The following is a 21,247-nucleotide window of genomic DNA, read 5'->3' as shown; positions in this document are numbered from 1 at the left end:
CGGGGGTGTGTGTGTGTGCTGGTGGTGGTCAGCCCCTTCATGAGCACGGGGCCTGGGGCTACCCCTAAACTTGTCAGCCTCAGGCCCTCCAACTGGCAGAACAAAAGGCTACTGAACAAAGCTCCAGAAACACACGGGTGCACAAGTGACCCAACAAGCCACATGGAAGCCTGACCGTATCTTGATACAACCGAATTTGTGTTCATTTAGATCTAAATAACAAGGGATGAACCCGAACATGTAAAGCTAAGCTCTTCTGGGTGATATCAGATGACCTTTTAAAAAAATTCAAAAATATATATATATATATATATATCACTGATGGCAGGCCTATCAACACCTTTCACCACACAACACATTGTTCATCACTTCGATACTAAAGAATAAGGAATCCCAGTGTTCACTTTACAAAGTGTGGCCAATCAGAGCCAGGAGGACACAGTGGCTTCATCAAGACTGCTTGGGAACATGAAAAAGATACTGTCTTGGTCTCGACTGTGATCACTCAACTCTGCTCTGTTAAATGATGTTATATTAAGAAAAACAATTTGGAGCATGCTGGAATTTTTTGGACATTATTTGTGTAAATCAAAAATCTCTATACACAGGTGTGCAGAACACGTTGGAAAAATGTGATTACCAGAGGCTGGATAACCTTAGTCACTCATACACCTAATACAGAATATTACAGTGGGTTCAAAATACACATAGATAACTTGAATTCATAATTATATGCTTTAAATTAATAGGTTCATTGCTTTTTAACCACCAAACACCAAATGGTTAGTAATTTAAGGAAAGTACTACTATACGCAAAGGCATCAGAAACTTCTAATCTAAGAAGTTAACAGAATGTGGCTTAGAAGGGTTCATCTTCATAACGGGCAAACGGCCGGAGAGCAGCACCTCTTCAGGCACAGACACGTCAGTGCCAAGAGCAACAAAAAACTCACTCACATTCGTTATTTCACGACTTTTCATTTTTGTGCATTCTATTATAAATGTTCAATATAAATGTAAAACATCTTACCTTAAGAAGATTTGTCAAGTAATTCTTCAGAAATTCTTTAAGCCGTTTGTACAATTCCAGGCCCACAAACTGAGCTCCCCCTGGCGTCTGCCCCTTTTTCGATTTAGAAGGAGGGACACCAGCCCCTCGAGCTTGGTTTGACTGGTGAACACTTGTGCAGTAGTTATAAACGTGACTTGGAGAAAAGTCAAGGAAATCAACATGTATCATCAATGTCAACAGTCATTAATACGAACATAGGGTCTTACAAGATACTGCAGTGTCAGTGTTTCCAAATATCAATGGAAACCTGTTAAAACCAGAGTAAAGATCCCATTTATACACCAATCAAACAAAGAGCCAAACAGCTATGAGGATGGAAGTTTCTGGAGGAAGTCATCAAGAGAATTCTGGACCTTCCAGATCATCTAATGCCATTACCTGGTGGGAAACTGTCCCCAGAGTGGATCAGAAGGTAAGAAAAGTGGCAAATGGTTCACAGAGAAAGTTGAAAGTGAAAAAAAAGCAATTATCTACTTCAGGAAAACAAAAGGCTATGACCATAGTCTATTATGATGCTTAAGCTATGAATATTTCCAGAAGTGTATGTTACAAATATAAAAATACCCAGAACCTTTAAAATGATTTGTAAGTGGATTTAACCAAACTACATGGCAAATAGATGGGGAAACAATGGAAACAGTGACAGACTTTATTTTGGGGGGCTCCAAAATCACTGCAGATGGTGATTGCAGCCATGAAATTAAAAGACGCTTGCTCCTTGGAAGAAAAGCTATGACTAACCTAGACATATTAAAAAGCAGAGACATTACTTTGCCAACAAAGGTCCATCTAGTCAAAGCTATGGTGTTTCCAGTAGTCATGTATGGATGTGAGAGTTGTGGACTCTAAAGAAAGCTGAGCACCAAAGAATTGATGCTTTTGAACTGTGGTGTTGGAGAAGACTCTTGAGAGTCCTTTGGACTGCAAGGAAATCAAACCACACGATCCTAAAGGAAATCAACCCTGAATATTCACTGGAAGAACTAATGCTGAAGCTGAAACTCCAATAGTTTGGCCACCTGATGTGAAGAACTGACTCACTGGAAAAGACCCTGATGCTGGGAAAGATTGAAAGCGGGAGGAGAAGGGGACAACAGAGGATGAGATGGTTGGATGGCATCACCGACTTGGACTTAAGTTTGAGCAAGCTCCGGCAGTTGGTGATGGACAGGGAAGCCCGGCGTGCTGCAGTCCATGGGGTCGCAAAGAGTCGGATACAACTGAGTGACTGAAGTGAAATGAATGACATTCTGAAAATGAAAAATATTTAATAAAAAGCAGAAAACACAGTAGCTCAAGAGATGGAGTCCTCTATCGCAGCTGAAAGTCAGGGATGCCTAAGGCTGACCAATCCCAGAGGAGCAACGGCACGCACTGTGGAGACAGGTGGAAACGAGCAGTTTCGTCACGACCTTCACTACTGTTTCGGTTCATCTGCAAGCGCTTTGTGTGTGTTAGTTGCTAAGTCGTGTCTGACTCTTTGTGACCCCAGGCACTGCAGCCTACCAGGCTCCTCTGTGCATGGGACTACCTTGAATAAAATTAAGATACCCATACTTATTCAGACAGAAAAACCATGAAACCAAATACTCTGGTGTGTTTAAGAACTTACTATATAAAGATTATTTCAAGTCAGTGGATAAAGATTATTGAATAAATGGCATTATAGCAAGGGGTGGTTCAAAAATTTCATATTCCAAAATATATTACTAGATTAAGAATTAAAATATACAAAGAGAAGCCATAAAACAAATACAAATATTTTCTTGATGGAGAAGGCCTTTCTAAGCAAAGTCCTATAAAGACTTTATCTGAAATTCTGAAACTATTTTAGTAATAACTCTTTTAAACTTACTATTTTTAATAAATTAAGGTAAATTAAAACAGGGTGAAAAAAATTCATCTCTAAAGAAACATAAGGATTCCAACTGAAAATCCAAAGGCTAGAAAGAAACATGTGTTAGTAGTTTAGGGGCCAAAAACCTAAGAAACGCCTCAATCTCAGTGGTAATCAAAGAAAGTGAAGTAAAAGTGTTAGTCGCTAAGCCGTGTCCGACTCTCTGCAACCCCATGGACCAAAACCTGCCAGGCTCCTCTGTCCGTGGGATACCCCAGGCAAGAATACTGGAGTGGGCTGCACGCCCTCCTCCAGGGGAACTAGGTCATAAAACACTAAGTCACTTGAACAAATATTTCAGAGAATCACAGGTTATAACATACAACCTGCTGTCTCAAACTCATGACCCAGTGTGCATAAAACTTACAGTGCGCCCAAGAATCCCCCCCCGACTTTCTGGTTGACTGGAACAGGGTGTAACTGACACGTGCTCCTCCCCAGTCCCACGCCTCCTCCCCCTCCCCCTCCCTAAAGGGCAAATGTCTACCAACATTTAGCACTGCTGTGAACGGTTCACAATTCACCATGTAACAACAGGGCTTCCCTGGTGGCTCAGACGTAAAGAAACCACCTGCAACGCAGGAGACCTGGGTTCCATGCCTGGGTCGGGAAGGTCCCCTGGAGATGAGAATGGCAACCCACTCCAGTATTCTTGCCTGGGGAATCCCACGGACAGAGGAGCCTGGCAGGTACAGTTCAGGGGTCGCAAAGAGCTAGACAGGACTGAGCGAGTTTCATTTAACTAAACATGTAACGATACATGCAATTATTTTACATGTTTTCAAATTTTACATTACAAAAAATAACAAATCGTACATTTGCTTCTGCCATTTCTTTCTGACAACACAGTTTCAGCTAGCGGTGCAGTGGTAAAGAATCGACCTGCCAATGCCGGAGATGCAAGAGAGGCAGTTTTGATCCCTGGGTCGGGAAGACGCCCTGGAGGAAGAATGGCAGCCCACTCCAGTATTCTTGCCTGGAGAATCCCACGGACAGAGGAGCCTGGAGGGCTACAGTCCACGGGGTCGCAAAGAGTGGGACACGCCTGAGCACACACATGACCAGCACATGTGTGATATACTGTACAGGAGCATAGATTTGAAGTAATTTAATCCCTTCTGCTGTTGCTAGACTCCTGATGATCTTTTGGCAGGTTCCAAGTTTTGCCATGATTTTACGGTCTTTTCTTTTAAATCTGATTTTCACACTGGTTCCTAACCCACCTTGAGTAAACTGTATACAACATGAGGAAGAAAAGTGAGTGTACATTTCCCTGCATAGATGACCGACAGTTCAGAAATGGTCTAAATGGTCATTCATTTAGAATGATGTCAATGGACATTATAAATGGTCTTTCATTTCTCAACCATACATACTGCTATTTCTAGAAAACTGTCCGTTTCAAAAGAGGTTAAGCAGACTGCCCAGTTCAGTCTTCTTTTTTAAAAAATGCCTATTTAATGGTCCCCCTTTTAAAATAGTCTTAATTCTGCCAGAGGCTTGTCCACTCTTTTTAAGGAACCAGTTTAAAATGTATTAATTTTCATCATTGTATTTATATTTCTATTCCTTTAAATTTACTTCTTCCTTTACATCTGCTTTCTATAAATCCTTGTTTGGCTGAGTAGCTTTGTCATTTTTCCTCTTCATTCTTTTTAATATAAGCAGTAAGTAGACTTTCTGCTCTTCATCCCTCCGGCTGTATCACCTAAATCTGGTATTTTCTTTTATCAGTTATTATTTATTTTTTTCCATTACTACTTATCTTGACAGAGTTTAGAATTTAGACTTCAACAGTATTTTTTTTAACCTTAAAAAAAAAAAAACTTAATTTCACGCTAAAATCAATCAGAGAATGTTACCTTTTGGGTGGTTTCTTTAAAATATGATGAGACTTATAGGTGAATACGTGATGATTTTCTTTACACATGCTTGAGAAAATTTTCACTCTCTAACTTGGACACAACAGCTTGTTACAGCAAGCTGGTCAGTTTTGTTTTCCAAATCATCTATATTGTCAATGACTTGTCTGTTTATTAATTACTGAGAAAATTTTATTGAAATCCCTCTATTCAGTTACGGACTTGCCAATTAAGTCATAATTCTCTGAAATACTTGTCATATATTTTGAGGTCCTGTTAATAAGCATACAACATTGGAATTATGTTACTAGTGACTCATTCTTTTTTATCATTAGGAAGTAACCACATTCATTCTTAACAACAGGGTCCTAAAAGTCTATCATATCTGATGTTAATATGGGTTTTCCTACACTTTGCTTAGCATTTCTCTCAAGTACCTATATTCCACCTCTTTATTTTCAACTTTTATGTTTCTATGTTTTGGTTTACCTACTGCAAATCACCACAGTAAAATTTACCTTTAAAAAAGAAACTGTTTCATCACTTCAGTTCAGACACTCAGCTCAGTCGTGTCTGACTCTTTGTGACCCCATGAACCACAGCATGCCAGGCCTCCCTGTCCATCATCAGCTCCCGGAGTCCACCCAAACCCATGTCCATTGAGTCGGTGATGCCATCCAACCATCTCATCCTCCGTTGTCCCCTTCTCCTGCCCCCAATCCTTCCCAGCATCAGGGTCTTTTCAAATGAGTCAGCTCTACGCATCAGGTGACCAAAGTATTGGAGTTTCAGCTTCAACATCAGTCCCTCCAGTGAACACCCAGGACTTGGTTTTAAACTTATACTGTTTTTATACTGATATACGGATTAATTTCTACCATCTTGTCTTGCATTTCCAGTTTTTATCATTGTTCTCTATGCTTCTCGTTTCCTCCATTTTCCCCTGTACTGGATCACTAGCTTCTTTATTCTGCGGTGGCTCTTTTCTTATGCTAGAGTTGCACATCGTGTCCATATGCTTGTGACAGGGCCTTAAAATCTAACACGCACAGTATTTAGCTTTCACCAATTCTGGTAAATTCTTGGGTTATTTCCTCTTCAAACATTTCTGAGCTATGTTCAATTTTTTCCTGGAGGTTTCACAACCACATGTATGTTGACCATCTTAATTTCAGCTCCATATCTCAATTTATGTCTTTACATCCATCACTTTATCTTTGTTCAAACTTTTATAATTTTTCTTGATCTACCTATCACATCGGGTTAAGTGATTTTCTTTCAACAATGAAAAATCTATCTTTAATAACTTTATTTTACATTTGCAGAAGTTCCCTACTTCTTTAAAATGATGTCTTATTTCCATAGTGTTTTGTCCCTTTATATTCTGGACACTTTTATCACTAATTGTTTTCAATACACTTAGAAGTGCTCTCTAAAGGGCCTTCTGTTGGTAGTTCCTGAGGCTCTAGTTCTGCTGTTTGGTCTATATGCTGACTTGTTCAAGCGGACCAAGACTCTCACTTAAACTTTTCTTTAACTCCCTTTCACATTTCAAACACCAGTTCTAGGTGTTTGGTTCCAGGGAACTTTTTAGGTTACCTAGATCAGCCTGATCTCTATTTCTTGGCAATATATCAATTAACAAACGTCTTAAAAACAGTCAAACAAGTGCAGGAACAGGGAGCATCTATTCACTGGGGTCAGAGCTCAAACTGCCACATATTTTTCTGGATTAAAATGTGCAAATATTAAAAAATCTTCAAGTGCATTCTTTTTGATACAGTCATTATCCTCAAAAGCATTTACTGTACAGAAGCTATCATGGAAGTATACAATTACTTTAGTTAGCGAACTATGACAACAATGCTGAAGATGGTAAAAAAAAAACAAAAACCTGTAACATCCTATTTGTCAAACACAAAGAATTAGTTACATGTATTGTTGGATCCTGAGGATATAATATGCAGCTGTTTTTAACACTGTCACAGGATACAGAATGGTTATAAAAACGGTAATATATGTACCAAATTCACACATTTGGAGTCAAAGCCAAGACTCCACTCAGGATATGCATCATATTAAGTAGCACTAGGAAAACACTGCCGACTGTGATCCGGCACGATGCATTCTTAGGTGGAATTTTATATTCACCTCCTGAAAGATCAGTGGTTTAGATGTAAGATGATGTACCACAACATTCTTATAAGCAAATAAAGAAAAGTTAAATAAACTGGTTGACTCATTCTTAAAGGCCATATACAGCCTCGCTCCTCTGGACCTGTGCGCCCTGACGGCGATACGTCCACAGCCCAGCACCGGCTTTTCCTCCTGATTTGCTCTCATCGTTTTGTAAGTTTTGAACCTGAGCTTGCTTGATATTAAAAGGGTTTAAGGGTTTCTTCTTTTGGGGCAGATTCTTCCCATCGTCCTTAATGGTTTGCAGACTAAGAACAAGGTGGGGGTGGGGGCTCAGGGGTGGGGGTGAAGCCTGCAGAGTAAGCAGGCAGTGACCAACACCTAAGGGCGAACCCGGCTCTGGAAGCAATGGGCATGGCACATCCAGATATCAAGACAGAGAGATGCTGACAAGATAATAAGTGGAAAGAGCTTAACTTAACGACTTAGAAATGAGCATTTCAGTATATGGTTCCTTTGGACATATAAAGTTTACATATCTCTTCAGGTAGGGACTTCCCTGTGGCTCAGATGGTAAAGCGTCTGCCTACAGTGCAGGAGACCTGGGTTCGATCCCTGGGTCAGGAAGATCCCCTGGAGAAGGAAATGGCAACCCACTCCAGTACTCGTGCCTGGAAAATCCCATGGACAGAGGAGCGTAGTAGGCTACACTCCATGGGGTCACAAAGAGTCGGACACGACTGAGCGACTTCACTTCTTCAGGTATCAAAGAGGCATTCTTTTGGAAAAGCAGGGCTAGGGTATTTAACAACTTCTAACCACAGAATTCTTTCTTCTTCACAAAGTATTCTCTGTGCACAGAACAGGCTCTCACCCCACTGTTATTTCCTTTCAGCCTCACCTCCTCAGAGGACCTTGAAACAAGGCAAGGAGCCCTGGGCCTCACAGAACAGACTGACTGAAAGGAACATTTTAATTGGGGGTGGGGTGGGGGGAGGCGCTCTTAAACACTCTTTTAAAAGTTCTACCCAGAGTTCAACTCCAGTTTCATTCCCAAATTAGCATCACCCTCACCATTAACCAACCAGGCATGGAAAACATGAGGCAGTGCTAACTAGTATTCTTCAAAAAGGAAGGCAAAATAGCGTAATTTCAGATAAAATAAAATCAGGAGCGTTCATGTAGTACAGACTTAAATTCTAGGTACAGAGGAATTCATACTAGGTTAAATCCTGGGTCTTTAGAAAAGAATGAAGAGCATCAGAAATAAATACCTGTGCAAATATAAAAGACTATTTTTCTTAATTCTTTAAAATACAAAGAATGATTTAAAACTAACATTTATAATATTGTCTTGAGGGTCTTTAAGACTTAAGGACACCAATCCTATAGATCAGGGCCCTACCTTATGACCTCATTTAATCTTAAGTATTTCCCTAAAGGTCCCATCTAAATACTGCAAAACTAGGGTCAGGGCTTCAACATGTAAATTTTCGGGCATAAGCTTCAGTCCACGTATCATACATGATTACATTACATGAAATGTTCAGAACTGACAAATCTATAGACAGAAAGTAGATCAGCAGGGAGGTAGGGGACTAAGGAAGTAACAGCTCAAGGGTACAGGGTTTCTTTCTGAGATGAGAATGCTCTAAAAATGTGATGACTGAATATACCTGTGAATATACTGAAAACAATTGAAATGAACATTTTAAATGGATGAATTGTATGGCATGTAAATTATATTTCAATAAGACTGCTTTAAAAAAAATTCAACACAACCAATTGTAATCCGGCAATTTTTAGGGCAGAAATTGACAAACTGACAATAAAACTTATTATAGAGAAATGCAAAGGAATTAGAATAGTCAAAAAATCCTGGGGTAGGAGAACAAAGTTGGAAGACTTATACTATCTGACTTCAAGAATTTTCATAATGCTACAGTAAGAAATTATAAAAAATGAAAACAGCAACCAATAATCCCACATGAATATAGATGCAACCATACTTTGCAAAATATAAACAAATCAAAGCAGTAATACATTCTCCCTTTACACTGGTCACATTTCAATGAAACAATTTTAGTAATAAAACCACATTTACATTGTCAGTTTTAACAAAGGCACCAAACTGCCCCTCTGGGAGAAACAAATGATGCTGGAATAACTGCAGAGCCACCTGGTGGAAAGAGCAACCTCCAGCCCCACCTCACACCACACACAGAGACCTAAATGGAGAAGCCCAACCACAAAGCTTCCAGAGGAAAACACAGTATCTTTGTGATCCAGACAAAGGTTTCTCATAGGTCACAGAAGATAACTGTAAAGGAAAATAAACAAATTAGGTTTCCTCAAAATAAACTACCTGCTCACTCAAAAACACCATTAAGAAAAGGAATAGCAAGCCTCAGAGACTGGGAGGAAACATCAGCAAGACATGTCTGAGAAAACGCTGGCATCCTAGAGAACTCCTACAACTCAATAATAAAAAGCATATTAATCCCCCCAAAAAACCCCAAGACTCAGATACTTTATGAAAGACAACATACAAATGGTAAACTAGCATATGAAAATGACTCAACTTCATTAATCATTGGGGAAATGCAAATAAAAACCATGAGATACCATGACACACACTTCCAGAATGGCTGAAATGAAAGAGAATGATGTTCCCAGCAGGCGTCGGCAATATTGTGGGGCAACTAGAATTCACAAACATTGCTCACATGAATTCAAAATGATACAGCCACTTTGGAAAAACAGTTGGTCAGTTTCTTACACAGTCAAACATACCATTAATACACAATGCAGCAATTCCACTGCTCTGTCGGCCCAAGAGATATAACAGCATTCTGCTCCCCAAAAGATCTCCACTTAGATATAGTTTTCCCCCTGCTATAGCCAAAAAAATGGGAAACAGCCCAGGTATCTATCATTAGAAGAATGGATCAAGAAGCTGTGGTATTCAAACAATGGAATACGACTCAGCAAAAGGGAGAGAAACTGCCGCTTAGAGAACACGGATAAATCTCAAAAACGCCCTGAATGAAAGCAGCCTTACATGAAGGGGAACATACTCTCGACTGCCCTTTGGATGAACTCCTGGGAACTGCCAAACTAATCTATGGTAGCTGCCGTAGGGGAAGCCAGGATGCCCTGGGAAGCATCAGGGAACCTTCCACAGGGATGAAGACACCCTCCTTCTGGATAGGTTTTTGGGTTACTTAGGCAAATGTGCTAGTCAAAGCTTCTCTACTGGAAACTATAAACAAATTTCAAATTCTAATGATGTACATGCTCAAGCATTTAGTGAGAAGTGTATTGATGTCTATAGCTTACTCTGAAACGTGCAAAATAAAATGGATGGATGGATATACGGATTCAGGGTAGACAGATACGTGATTGAGCAAGTCCAGTAAAATGGGTCTTCACTGTAAAATTCTTCTGACTTTTTCGTATGTTTGAAATTTCTTTATGATAAAAGGTTGAAAACTCCAAGACAGAAAATAACATGTAAAAACCTTCAAAGCAAAACATAAAAAACCTAACCTTCTGACGTCTGCTGTTGTTGCTGAGTTGCTAAGTTGTACCCAACTCTTTTGTGACCCTACGGACTGTAGCCCACCAGGCTCCTCTGTCCATGGGATTCCTCAGGCAAGAATACTGGAATGGGTTGTCATTTCTTCCTCCAAGGCATCTTCCGGACACAGGGATCAAATCCACGTCTCCTGCGTTGGCAGGCGGATTCTTTACCACAGAGCAACCAGGGAAGCCCAATTAGCTAAAGACAATTAGAAATGCTTTACTACCTAAAACCAGAAGCAAAGCTACAAAGCCAGTCATGTATCTACTACTGAGCAAATGCCTACGTACCACTTTGGTCCTCTTATTATTTTTATTTATTAAGACTTACTGTAACGGTGCTCTTAACTCTGTTGTGATAGGCTGATGGCCTAAGTCACACTGCTAGGCTCTAACTACTTCAGTATTTGAGCTGCTAAACTATGTTCATTCTCCCTGACTGTGCCTCTGCCGTGTGTGTGTGCTCAGTCGTGTCCAGCTCTTCGCAACCCCATGCACTGCAGCCCGCCAGGCTCCTCTGTCCATGGGATTTTCCACGCAAGAGTACTGGAGTGGTTGCCATGTCCTCCTCCAGGGGACCTTCCCTATCCAGGGATCAAGCTCGAGTCTCCTGAGTCTCCTCTACTGGCAGGCAGATGCCCTAGGGAAGCCCTGTTCACAAGGACGAGCTACTCCTGGTAACTGAGAGCTGGGTTTCACTCAACACTGTGCCTAGTTACTCAGTCCTGTCTGACTCTTCACAACGCCATGGACTGCAGCCCGCCAGGCTCCTCTGTCCATGGGGATTCTCCAGGCAAGAAGACGGGAGTGGATTGCCATGCCCTCCTCCAGGGGATCTTCCCAACCCAGGGATCAACCCAGGTCTCCCGTGTTGCAGGCATTCTTTACTGGCTGAGCCACCAGGGAATTTTGGCAGTAACTGCAACAGCTACCCCGTCTTCTCGACCCAGTCTGAACTGACTGCTCTCTGCACCTTCCCGGCAGTTGCTAATCCAGGAACTCTGTCCTGCTCTCACATTCTATCCACAGGCTGCTGGCTCTCTCTTAATTCTATGTGCACAGAAACTTCATGGTTTTGTCTGCAGGATCCATCTTTTCTTCCTTATTATCTTCAGCACTAGTGATTTAACATCTTCACTTCCGGGAAGTTATTTTATACTCTCTATGAATACTATTATAAATTCAAAAACTCTTCTCTCCATGTTTTCCTTTAAAATTTCTAACAGTCAGATAGTGGGCCTCCTGCCTTGCTTCTGTTCGCAAAGCTACTTGCCCTCGTATCTTTCCTTTTTAATGTCCTTCAGGGTCTTCTATTACTATTCTTTTTAAAACCTGAGTTCTCACCGTGTCCTGTTCCTAACTTACTGCCATGAGGAGATTCTCATCTCAGACTTTGTGACTAACATTCAAAAATGTCACTTCTAAAAACATTTTCTTCTTTTCCCTGTATTGTCAGTTTCTTCCTGTTCTCTTTCATTCTATGCGTATTCTGTTCTTTCATACAACTATTTATCCTTAGTACTCATAATGGTAAGGCACTAAAAAACCAACTGAGAACACCACTGGCCTGAGGGAGGCTGGTGGGCCATAGCTCTGCAAGGCTCACCTTTGTGTCGACAAATGCATTTATTTTTCAGGCTGTTCAATTTTTCCAGAGAAATGTTCTGTCCCTAGCATCACCTACAGTGTTCTGGTACAGCATGATGGACCAGTCACTCTAAATGCTAACTTTTTATCACAGCCACAGTTGTTAGTTTCTATTTATCCCAACTTCTGCTAGGCCTCCTGTTTGCAAATTAATGCAATTAATGCCCACTCAATGTGTCCTAAACAGAAGCAGCGAGTCTTCTGCCTGGAATACAGGCTCTCAGCTGTCGGCAGTTCCACACTCGAGGAGAGGGACGTGACAGGCTCTTAGGTCTGCAGACTCTGGGGCTATCCCTCACCTCCCAGCACCACCTCTCACCCCTCCACCTTCTGCCAGGCCGGAGCCTTCAGGCTCTGAGCTTCTCTGGCCTACAGGGCCAGCGGGGCTGTGGCTGGCACCTTCCTTGGGGACGCTCCCTCTAAGGTGAGGCTTCCTACACCCCGGGGACCAGTGCGGCGACTCAGTCTGCTTTGCGTTAAATAAAAAGAACAAACAAACAAACGGTTAAATTTCTCATCTAATCTGTCTTCCATTCTTTGTCTTCACTGATTTAAAATGACTTTATTATGATCATTTTAGTGATGCCCCAATGGGAAAGTCAAAACAAATTTCATCTTCAGCCAGAAGCCCAGAAATCTGCTCCTTTTGTTTCCTGTTTCCATCACTACTACCCTAGTTCAGAACTTGTACAACATCACGCTTGGATTGCCAAGACCAAGCTGATCTTCCTGTGCCTTTGATCTCTTTCTGGTTTTAACTCCATTTGGCTTCCAGATTCATCCTCCTCAAGTCACGGATTCTTAAGTCATATGTCCATCCCTGTGGCCCTACACCGCTTTCAAAAAATAACAGTAACAAACACATCACCTGGTCTGCAAGGTTCCCCATAATCTGGAGTCGTTCTGTGTCAAAGCCGGTGAAACCAAGTCCGGCGGCCAGCCTGACAGCATCTATTCCTGGCCAGCCTCGTGTCCTCTCGTGGTGCCACTTCCCACTTTCACATCCATCTTTCCCCCTCAAGCAAAACTCTGCAAGGCTTTCTCCCTTTTCTCATTTTTTCCTCCTTATTTATACTCCTCTTTTGAGGTTCACTTAGCTTTCACTAGTTCTTGAAGCCTTCCAACTTCAATAGTGTCAACATTGTTCTCCCTCCTCTGAGCATCTCCTCTGCAATAATAGCTTTCTGTATTGCCCATCATCAAAGACTTTCAAATTAATGAAATGAGACTATTAAATATTGCATCACATACACATACACACCCTTCCACTGCTTTAAAGCATTTGAGATAGCTTATAATAGCTAAAAGAATGTGAAAGTCATGCAGTTGAATTCTCCAGGCCAGAATACTGGCATGGGTAGCCTTTTACTTCTCCGAGGGATCTTCCCAAGTCAGGGACAGAATCCAGGTCTCCCGCATCGCAGGTGGATTCCCATCTGAGCCAATTGGGAAGCCCTATAATACTTGAAACACCACAGAAAAAGGGAAAATACAAGCCAGAATAGTATCTATAGAACATGAAAATAAAATAGGACACAAAATTAACAATAACTAAGTCAGAACCCTAAAATTAAACAGATGACCTATGAACAATCCGAAATAAACATATTTTGCATCCAGGCTGCTACGTGCCAAAATTAATTTTGGTTTCAGAGTATTTATCTTCAGCATGTCTAATAACATTTATGTAACAGAACCAATGGTTAAGGCAACCCCACAGCTAACTAACGTGCAAATGCTATCAAAGGAATCAAGGAGAATGCGTTTCTCTATGGTCTTCAACAAAGACGTTTGTTTCTAGAGCAGGCAGGAACAATTCTGGGTGATGAGACAGCCGCAGAAAACAATATTGCATCAAGACTGGCCCTCACACTCAGGGGAGGATTCAGACCAAGTTCCCTGCAGGACCGATGACCAGGGGACCATCCCAGGCACATGGTTGCTAAAACCTGGGAAAGGGTGTTAAAAGTATATTTCTAAGCTGCACACAAACTCTCTTTTTCTGTATACGTGTGTGCAGATAACACGCAGACAGACAGACATGACCGAGACAACACTGGAGAGACTTGATGGGGGGAAGGGGTGGGGGTGGTGTGTGGCTGAGAAGATGTGTGCTTTTCACTGTGTGGCCTGTTAGTCTAGGTTTACAAGAGGATTATGTATCTAAAATAAAAAATTACATAGCAGAAAGCCCCCACAGGGATCTACTCTCAAGCCCATGCAGTTTTTCCTATAAGTAAGATTTAGGCCATAAAATGGGTAGTTGTGCCTGACTGTGCAAAACTTCAGCCCAAAGCCCAGCTGCTCCTCATCTGAGAAGCTGGCCTGGGGACCCTGAGGAAGAAACGGGGGCAAGCAAACAGAAGCCTCCTTCAGGAGTCAGTGGGCTGGCTGCTTTACACTAGGGCAGCGAAGCCTGACAAGCCCACGCTGCTGACCTTTAAAACGCTGACCTTGTTTTCAAAAGGTTCCCTGAAGGGTTCCTTTGGCACCGCAGCCAGACTGGGACAGTGAGTGGGGCCCGAGGCAGACAGCTGGGGTCTCTGCCCACACTCGACCATCAAGGGCAGAGCCTGGGCCTGCCTCTGAAACAGACCCATGACTCTTCTGCACCCGACAACTGCTCCATCGCTCGCCAAAACACACTCTTTGCGTGACTGGTAGGGACAAGTCACTGTGAAAGGGGTCAGGTGACAGGCGAAGATCCAGGCAGACATCGCCTGGGTGCCCGCCCCGCCTCGGGCATCCAGGCACTCTGTGTGACCACACGCTGTCCCTGGCTGTGATGCCCAGGGCGCCTGTGAACACTTTATGACTGGGCACCGGCTTTATGACTGGGCACCGGCCGCCACTGTCTGTTACCAGAGAGCACCAGCCTTACAACATGAAGTTGACACATTTGGGGAATCAATCTGTGACTTTCAGTTCCTACCAAACTGAAGCCATTTTCCCTCTGAACAGAACCACTTTCTGTGACCCCTTCCCATCCAGGTGAACTTACAGCAGAAATCTGAGCAGCTGCCTCTGTCAACATCGTTTGCAAGGGCTCTGCACTACAAGCTGTGTCCAAACGTTTGTCCCAGCTGCAGCCACCGGCAGGCCCGCCGCCCGCCCTACACTGTCGTCTGCAAAGCTCCTAAAGAGTCAGGTTCTCTCTGGGCTGTGGCAGGTACGGCTCTGAAAGGGAATATCCCAAGTGAAGCAAATAAATCCACGTTTATTTCAAAGGCAAAAACTGCACGCAACAGCTTGTGATTAACCACAAAATTTGTTTTAACAAAGCTCAAAATGCTCTGAGTATACACACCATGTATCAAATTTAGAAGAAGAAAGCTCAACATACCATGTTTATACTAATAAAACCCCCAAAATTGCCTCCAGAGACAACTACGCGATACGATTACTGAGTTGGCCAAAAGGTTCACTCGGGTTTTTCTGTAACATCTTTATGGCCAACCCAATATAATTTCTATGGGTTTCCTCTGGAAGATAGATTTGGTTTCTCAATCCCCCAAACTATTTTAACAGTACCGTGTCAGTAACGAAAGACAGAAGGAATTTTGCAAGCCAGTGAAATAACTAGGACTTCTAGTTGCACAAGGGAAATAAGCAAAAACTAATCAACTGTATTTTAAAAAGTATGTTCTATACTGACAGTCTAGAAAGCACAGATGAGGTTTTAAAAACCATCCATAAGCCCAATACCTACGGACAGACACTTTCCACGCTACGCAAAGCTTTCCAAAAGTACAGATGGTGTCCTGGGGCTTCACATCACACAAACCATTTCATATCCTGTGTTCCCCATTATTAGGATGGGGCTTCACATCACACAAACCATTTCATATCCTGTGTTCCCCATTATTAGGATGGGGCTTCACATCACACAAACCATTTCATATCCTGCGTTCCCCATTATTAGGAACATTGTTACATGTCAATGAATAATATTCGCCAGTAAATTTTTAATGGCTGTTTATGGCCATTTATATCGAATCCCACTCCAGTACTCTTGCCTGGAAAATCCCATGGACAGAGGAGCCTGGTAGGCTGCAGTCCATGGGGTCGCTAAGAGTCGGGAATGACTAAGCGACTTCGCTTTCACTTTTCACTTTCATGCATTGGAGAGGAAATGGCAACCCACTCCAGTATTCTTGCCTGGAGAATCCTAGGGACGGCGGAGCCTGGTGGGCTGCCGCCTATGGGGTCCCACAGAGTCGGACACGACTGAAGTGACTTAGCAGCAGCAGCAGTGTTGAAGAATGAGGCTGTTTCCCATTGTTTCCAATTATAAAATATTCTGAACCCCTGGCACATACAATTTGAACATAACTGGAGGAGGAAATGGTAACCCGCTCCACTATTCTTGCCTGGGAAATGCCATGGACAAAGGAGCCCGGTGCGGTCCAGTCCATGGGGTCTCTAAGAGTCGGAAAGGACTTTAATGACTCAGCACATTTCCTTAGGACAGTTAAAAGTTATAAAACAAAGATCAGTGGGCCAAAGTACCTTATGTCTTTATATTTCTAAACTTCCCCAGAAAGATCATAGCAGATTGATACCACCTAACTGTGGCAACACCAGCTTCTTTCACGTGGGCCAGCACTGGCTACAATCACTTCTCTAAAACGGTGGTCAACCCGATAGGTTTAAAATGTCTTAAATTCTTCATTTCTTTAACAATTAAGAGGTTAAAAATTTTCCTACAGGCTTACTGACCTTTTGCATTTCTTCGGTCTGTGAACAAGTTATATCCTTCAGAGTATTATTCTAAAAATATGGATAAATGTGTGTGTATATATATATGTGTGTGTATATACATATATGAAGAGCTGTGTACGTTTGGAAAAAAATACTTCTATACATTTAGGTTTATTTGATGAAAGCCATGCTTGTTAGGTGAGCAAAACCGGATTAATGTTACGACTCCTGAATAAAAAGTACAAGATAAGAGATGTCCAAATACCTTCACTGGCTGCATGGTTACCTCAAGATGGACTAGGACCATCATCAAGGCACTGTGAAAACAATTTGACATTCTTTCTGTCTGATCTGCTATTCGACGAGCCCGAGTTTCTATACAGGACAGAGAATCCTGGGCAGGTGGGCAGGGAAGGCGGCTGTCTCGGGGAACACTGGCCCCATGGCCACAGCTGCCACGGAGGAGCCGGCTGGGGGGAAGCTGGCGACCAGGCAGGCAGCGGCGACGCCACGCCCGGCTGGTGGGCGCTGAGCAGCGGCGGGACTGCATGGCCTGGGAGCTCAGCCCTGCCAGGGGCCCAGGAGCCGCTCTGGGGGGGAGAGCGCCCCCACCCCAGTGATGCGAACTGAGTCACAGACTGTGACAGCAGCTGCTGCTGCTGCTATTAAGTTGCTTCAGTCGGGTCCAACTCTGTCCGACCCCATAGACGGCAGCCCACCAGGCTCCTCTGTTCATGGGATTCTCCAAGCAAGAACACTGGAGTGGGTTGCCATTTCCTTCTCCACGCAGACTGTGGGGACAGAGCTTAACTGTGAATTCTGAATATGCTTGTATTCCAACTTGTGGACAGGTAAGCAGCCCATGCTAGGAAATAGGAACGTCATCCTTAATGCAACTGCCAGGGAAAAAAGGAACTTTGAAATCAGAATAAACTAACTCAGCTCACAGCACCACAGGGAGGAAAACAGACCCTGTCAAGTATCTGAGAACTTCTGCAGGCAGAGAGGAAAAAGAAAAAGAGAAAGACATCAACATAGAAGTTTGAACTGACTCCAAGGGAGGCTAAAATTATGATTCGAGGTGAATAACAACTTCAGAAAAAAAAAGTGAGAAGCAGGAAGACTGGGGGCCTAGTAAAACCAACAAACTTGACCAGATGGCCTGCCAGCTAGACTAGCCGTGACCAGCCGCTGGCGGGTATGCCACGGGGGGCCCCTCATCACGCCGCACCCCCTGCCCGAAGTCAGGACCCACGCCTGCTCTCTGAGCTGGGCATGGAAACACAGTGGTGTCAAGAAGCTCAAATAGGAGACTTCCCTGGTGGCTTAGTGGTAAAGAATCCACCTGCCAATGCAGGGGACATGAGTTTGATCCCTGGTCCAGGAAGATTCCGCAAGCTTCAGAGCACCTACTAGAGCACCTACTACTGAAGCCCGAGCTCCCCAACAACACCGTGACTAGAGAGCAGCCTGTGCTCAGCACAACCAGAGAAAAGGCCTGTGGCGCAGTGAAGACCCAGCACAGCCATAAATTAACGAAATTATTTTTTTAAAAAAGAAAGAAACCAAATAGGAAACGTCACTACCCATTTCAAGTTCAAAAGAAAAAGAAACAAACTCTACTATTATTTACCCACCAGCATAGGATGTACTCCTATATTTTACTCCAAAAAGAAAAAACAAAAGAAAGCTGCTGCACTGTACTGTACACACCTAAGACAGAAAACCAGACCTGCTAACAGGCACCCAGTGGGGAGCCAGGGCTACAGGCTGAACTTTAAGGAGAAAAGGGGAGCCTTTGTGAACAGCTGGGAACAAAGTTATTAATAACTGAACTAGATCTTTCTGACTCAGGTGCTCTGGAACCTTTTTTTTTTTTCCCCTTTCCTCAAGTTGCCTTCTCTTTCTTCTGCTACTCTTGAGTTGAGAAATCAAGAACATTTATGCTGTATAATAACCCACCTTCTTGTTACAGCACCAGGGAATGCCAGTGGTTGCTAATCGCTCTAGGAACACTACTTGCACTTCCAGAAGTTGGTTACTTTTCTCTGGAAAACGTGTCACATGTTTCTCAAAGATAAACAGAGGGTAAAGATCTCGCTGTGAGCTGCTGTCTACAGTGACAAGAGGGAAAGGACCCCTCCTCCTTCTCCTGGCCAGCCCTCCTCCACCAGGTCCCGGTCTGACTGCAGAAGGGAGACGCAGTCTGCTCCTCCTCCCCAGGACCCAAAGTACCTCCCAGCCTGAAACACAACCTCACAAGCCAGGGCTAGAACATCCGTCACTGGAAACCAGCCTGGGAGATTATTTTAAAGGGCGATGCAGCTGAGCGGTTACATGGAGACTGAATGTACACCCAAAAGAGATAGCTTTTACAAACACTGTTATGTAAACTGAGGCTGAGATAGAACCCTGGTATGGCGACACACAGTTTCCAAAAGCTGTGTGTAAATGACTGAAATGGAAGTGAAGATGCGTTCTAGAAAAATGTGCCAGATGACTTGAGCTCCTCTATACTGGAAAATAACACTTATGTTAAAAAATGCAGGTGAAGGAGGGAGCAGAAGTTTATGATTTTCAGTAATTCTATTAATAAACACAAGTAGACATTCTGTTTCATCTGCATCCTAAAAGATAATCTTTAAGGGTTGATCAGACTCTTTTGGAACTTCCTAAGAAAATACAGAAAATATTTTGAGAACTATGGCTCATTCACATACAGAATCTGAAGGCCACAGAATGGATAAAGGCAGTTTCTAAAGTCAGGCTACTAAGAGTTTCAGATGAGCATCATCAATGCCCAGTGGTTGCTATAGCAACTAGGCAAGTTACCCAAGCTCTGGGAGACTGGGTTTCTGACAGCACCGCGGGAGGGTTACTACCACCAGCCCTCGTGGGTGACTGATGAAAGCCTCCAAGCAGATGTAGATGGTTCCCAGCACAGCATCTGATACCCAGGACTCAAATGGCAGCTCTGATTTCACAAATAATACCTAAGGAATTAATGTCAAGTTCAGAACCTCCAATCTCTTTTTTGTGGGGGAGGGGAGAAGTAGAAAAGAAGAGTTTTATTGCTTTGCCAGCAAAGGGGAGCATGGTGGGCTCACGCCCTGAAAAACTGTGTGTCCCAACCCAGGAGGGTTTGGTGAGGAGTTTTACAGCAACAGCTCAAGGGTGGCAGATTCTCCACTCTTAATAAATGTACTAAATAAATGAAACTATTATCTTCTCAGACAAAACTAGAAGAATCTTACTCAAGAGTTATTTCTGAAAAAAAGAAAAAAAATTTAATGGAAAGTATCAAAACGACAAACTACATTTATAGAATAAAAGAATGTAGTAATTGCAGCAAGCAGAGAAAGAGTTCTAAGACCAAAACATACTGAACAAGGAACAATCTGGGCTGGTCAAAAATGAAAACTAGTAAGTTCCCTGGAGACCAACTAGCAGCTAAATTTCCATTATTCTATTCTACTGCTCCCCTGCTGTTAGCAGGCAGAAATCCAACCAAGGGCCTTGTTTCATCACTGGAATCACCATCTTTAGCTCTAGGAGTTATAAGAATTAAACAAAATAACCAACTGAAAAAAAAAAAAAAAAAAGAACACATACCTCAAAAACCTCCACCACAAAACCTGTCACACCTAGCAAGCCACAACCTTCTTGAGGGGATCAATATCCTCTTCATTTGTAAAGATTACGGCCTCCTTAAAAGTATTCGACACGTCACATGACCCAGTGACTCCACTCTTACGTACACACATGCTTTTTAACACGTGCCTACACAAAACACAAAAACTCACACACAATATTTATAACCATATGGTTCATAATAGCCAGATATCCATCACTGACGGATGAATAAGCAAAATATGGAATATGCATCAAATTCAGCTGTAAAAAGGAATGATGTGCTGACACGTGCTGCAACAAGAATGAGGCCTGGAAACATGCTAAGTCAAGGAAGCCAGCCATAGAAGGCCACACACTGTGTGATTCCATTTATGTGAAATGTCCAGAATAGGCAAATTCATAGAAACAGAAAGTAGGTTAGCAGTTGCCAGGAACTGGGGGGAGGACAGATGGGAAGTGACTAGCAAGGGTGCAGAGTTAGTTGCTCTGGGGGGTGATGAAAAGCCTCTAAATTTAGACAGTGGTTACGGTTGCACAACGTGTGAGTACGCCTAAAACTGCTGCCCTGCACACGTAACAAGGATGCATTTTATGGTATGTGCATTATAGCTCAACAACGCGGCTATTTTTTGAAGTAGTCTACAGTCTAAGTATACGTGTATTTATGAATATTGGTCTATACCCACAATAAGTTTTCATTTTAGAGATAGACATATA

At 42.7% G+C, this 21,247-nt stretch overlaps 1 protein-coding gene across 2 annotated transcripts in view; it reads right to left on the bottom strand.

Annotated features, from left to right (window-relative positions):
• CUL1 (cullin 1) overlaps positions 1-21,247 on the bottom strand; it is an 89,492-nt gene that overhangs the window by 31,826 nt on the left and 36,419 nt on the right. For both annotated transcript variants that reach the window (XM_040260297.1, XM_040260296.1), the window contains exon 3: positions 1,031-1,205. In XM_040260297.1, the coding sequence (XP_040116231.1) occupies positions 1,031-1,205 (175 nt within the window). The remainder of the gene's footprint in view (positions 1-1,030; positions 1,206-21,247) is intronic.

Source organism: Oryx dammah, unplaced genomic scaffold (genome assembly GCF_014754425.2).
Source record: "Oryx dammah isolate SB20612 unplaced genomic scaffold, SCBI_Odam_1.1 HiC_scaffold_18, whole genome shotgun sequence".
NCBI classification, from domain to species: Eukaryota; Metazoa; Chordata; class Mammalia; order Artiodactyla; family Bovidae; genus Oryx; species Oryx dammah.
The sequence above is the reverse complement of the archived record's forward strand: the minus strand, read 5'-3'. Positions and strand labels throughout refer to the sequence as shown.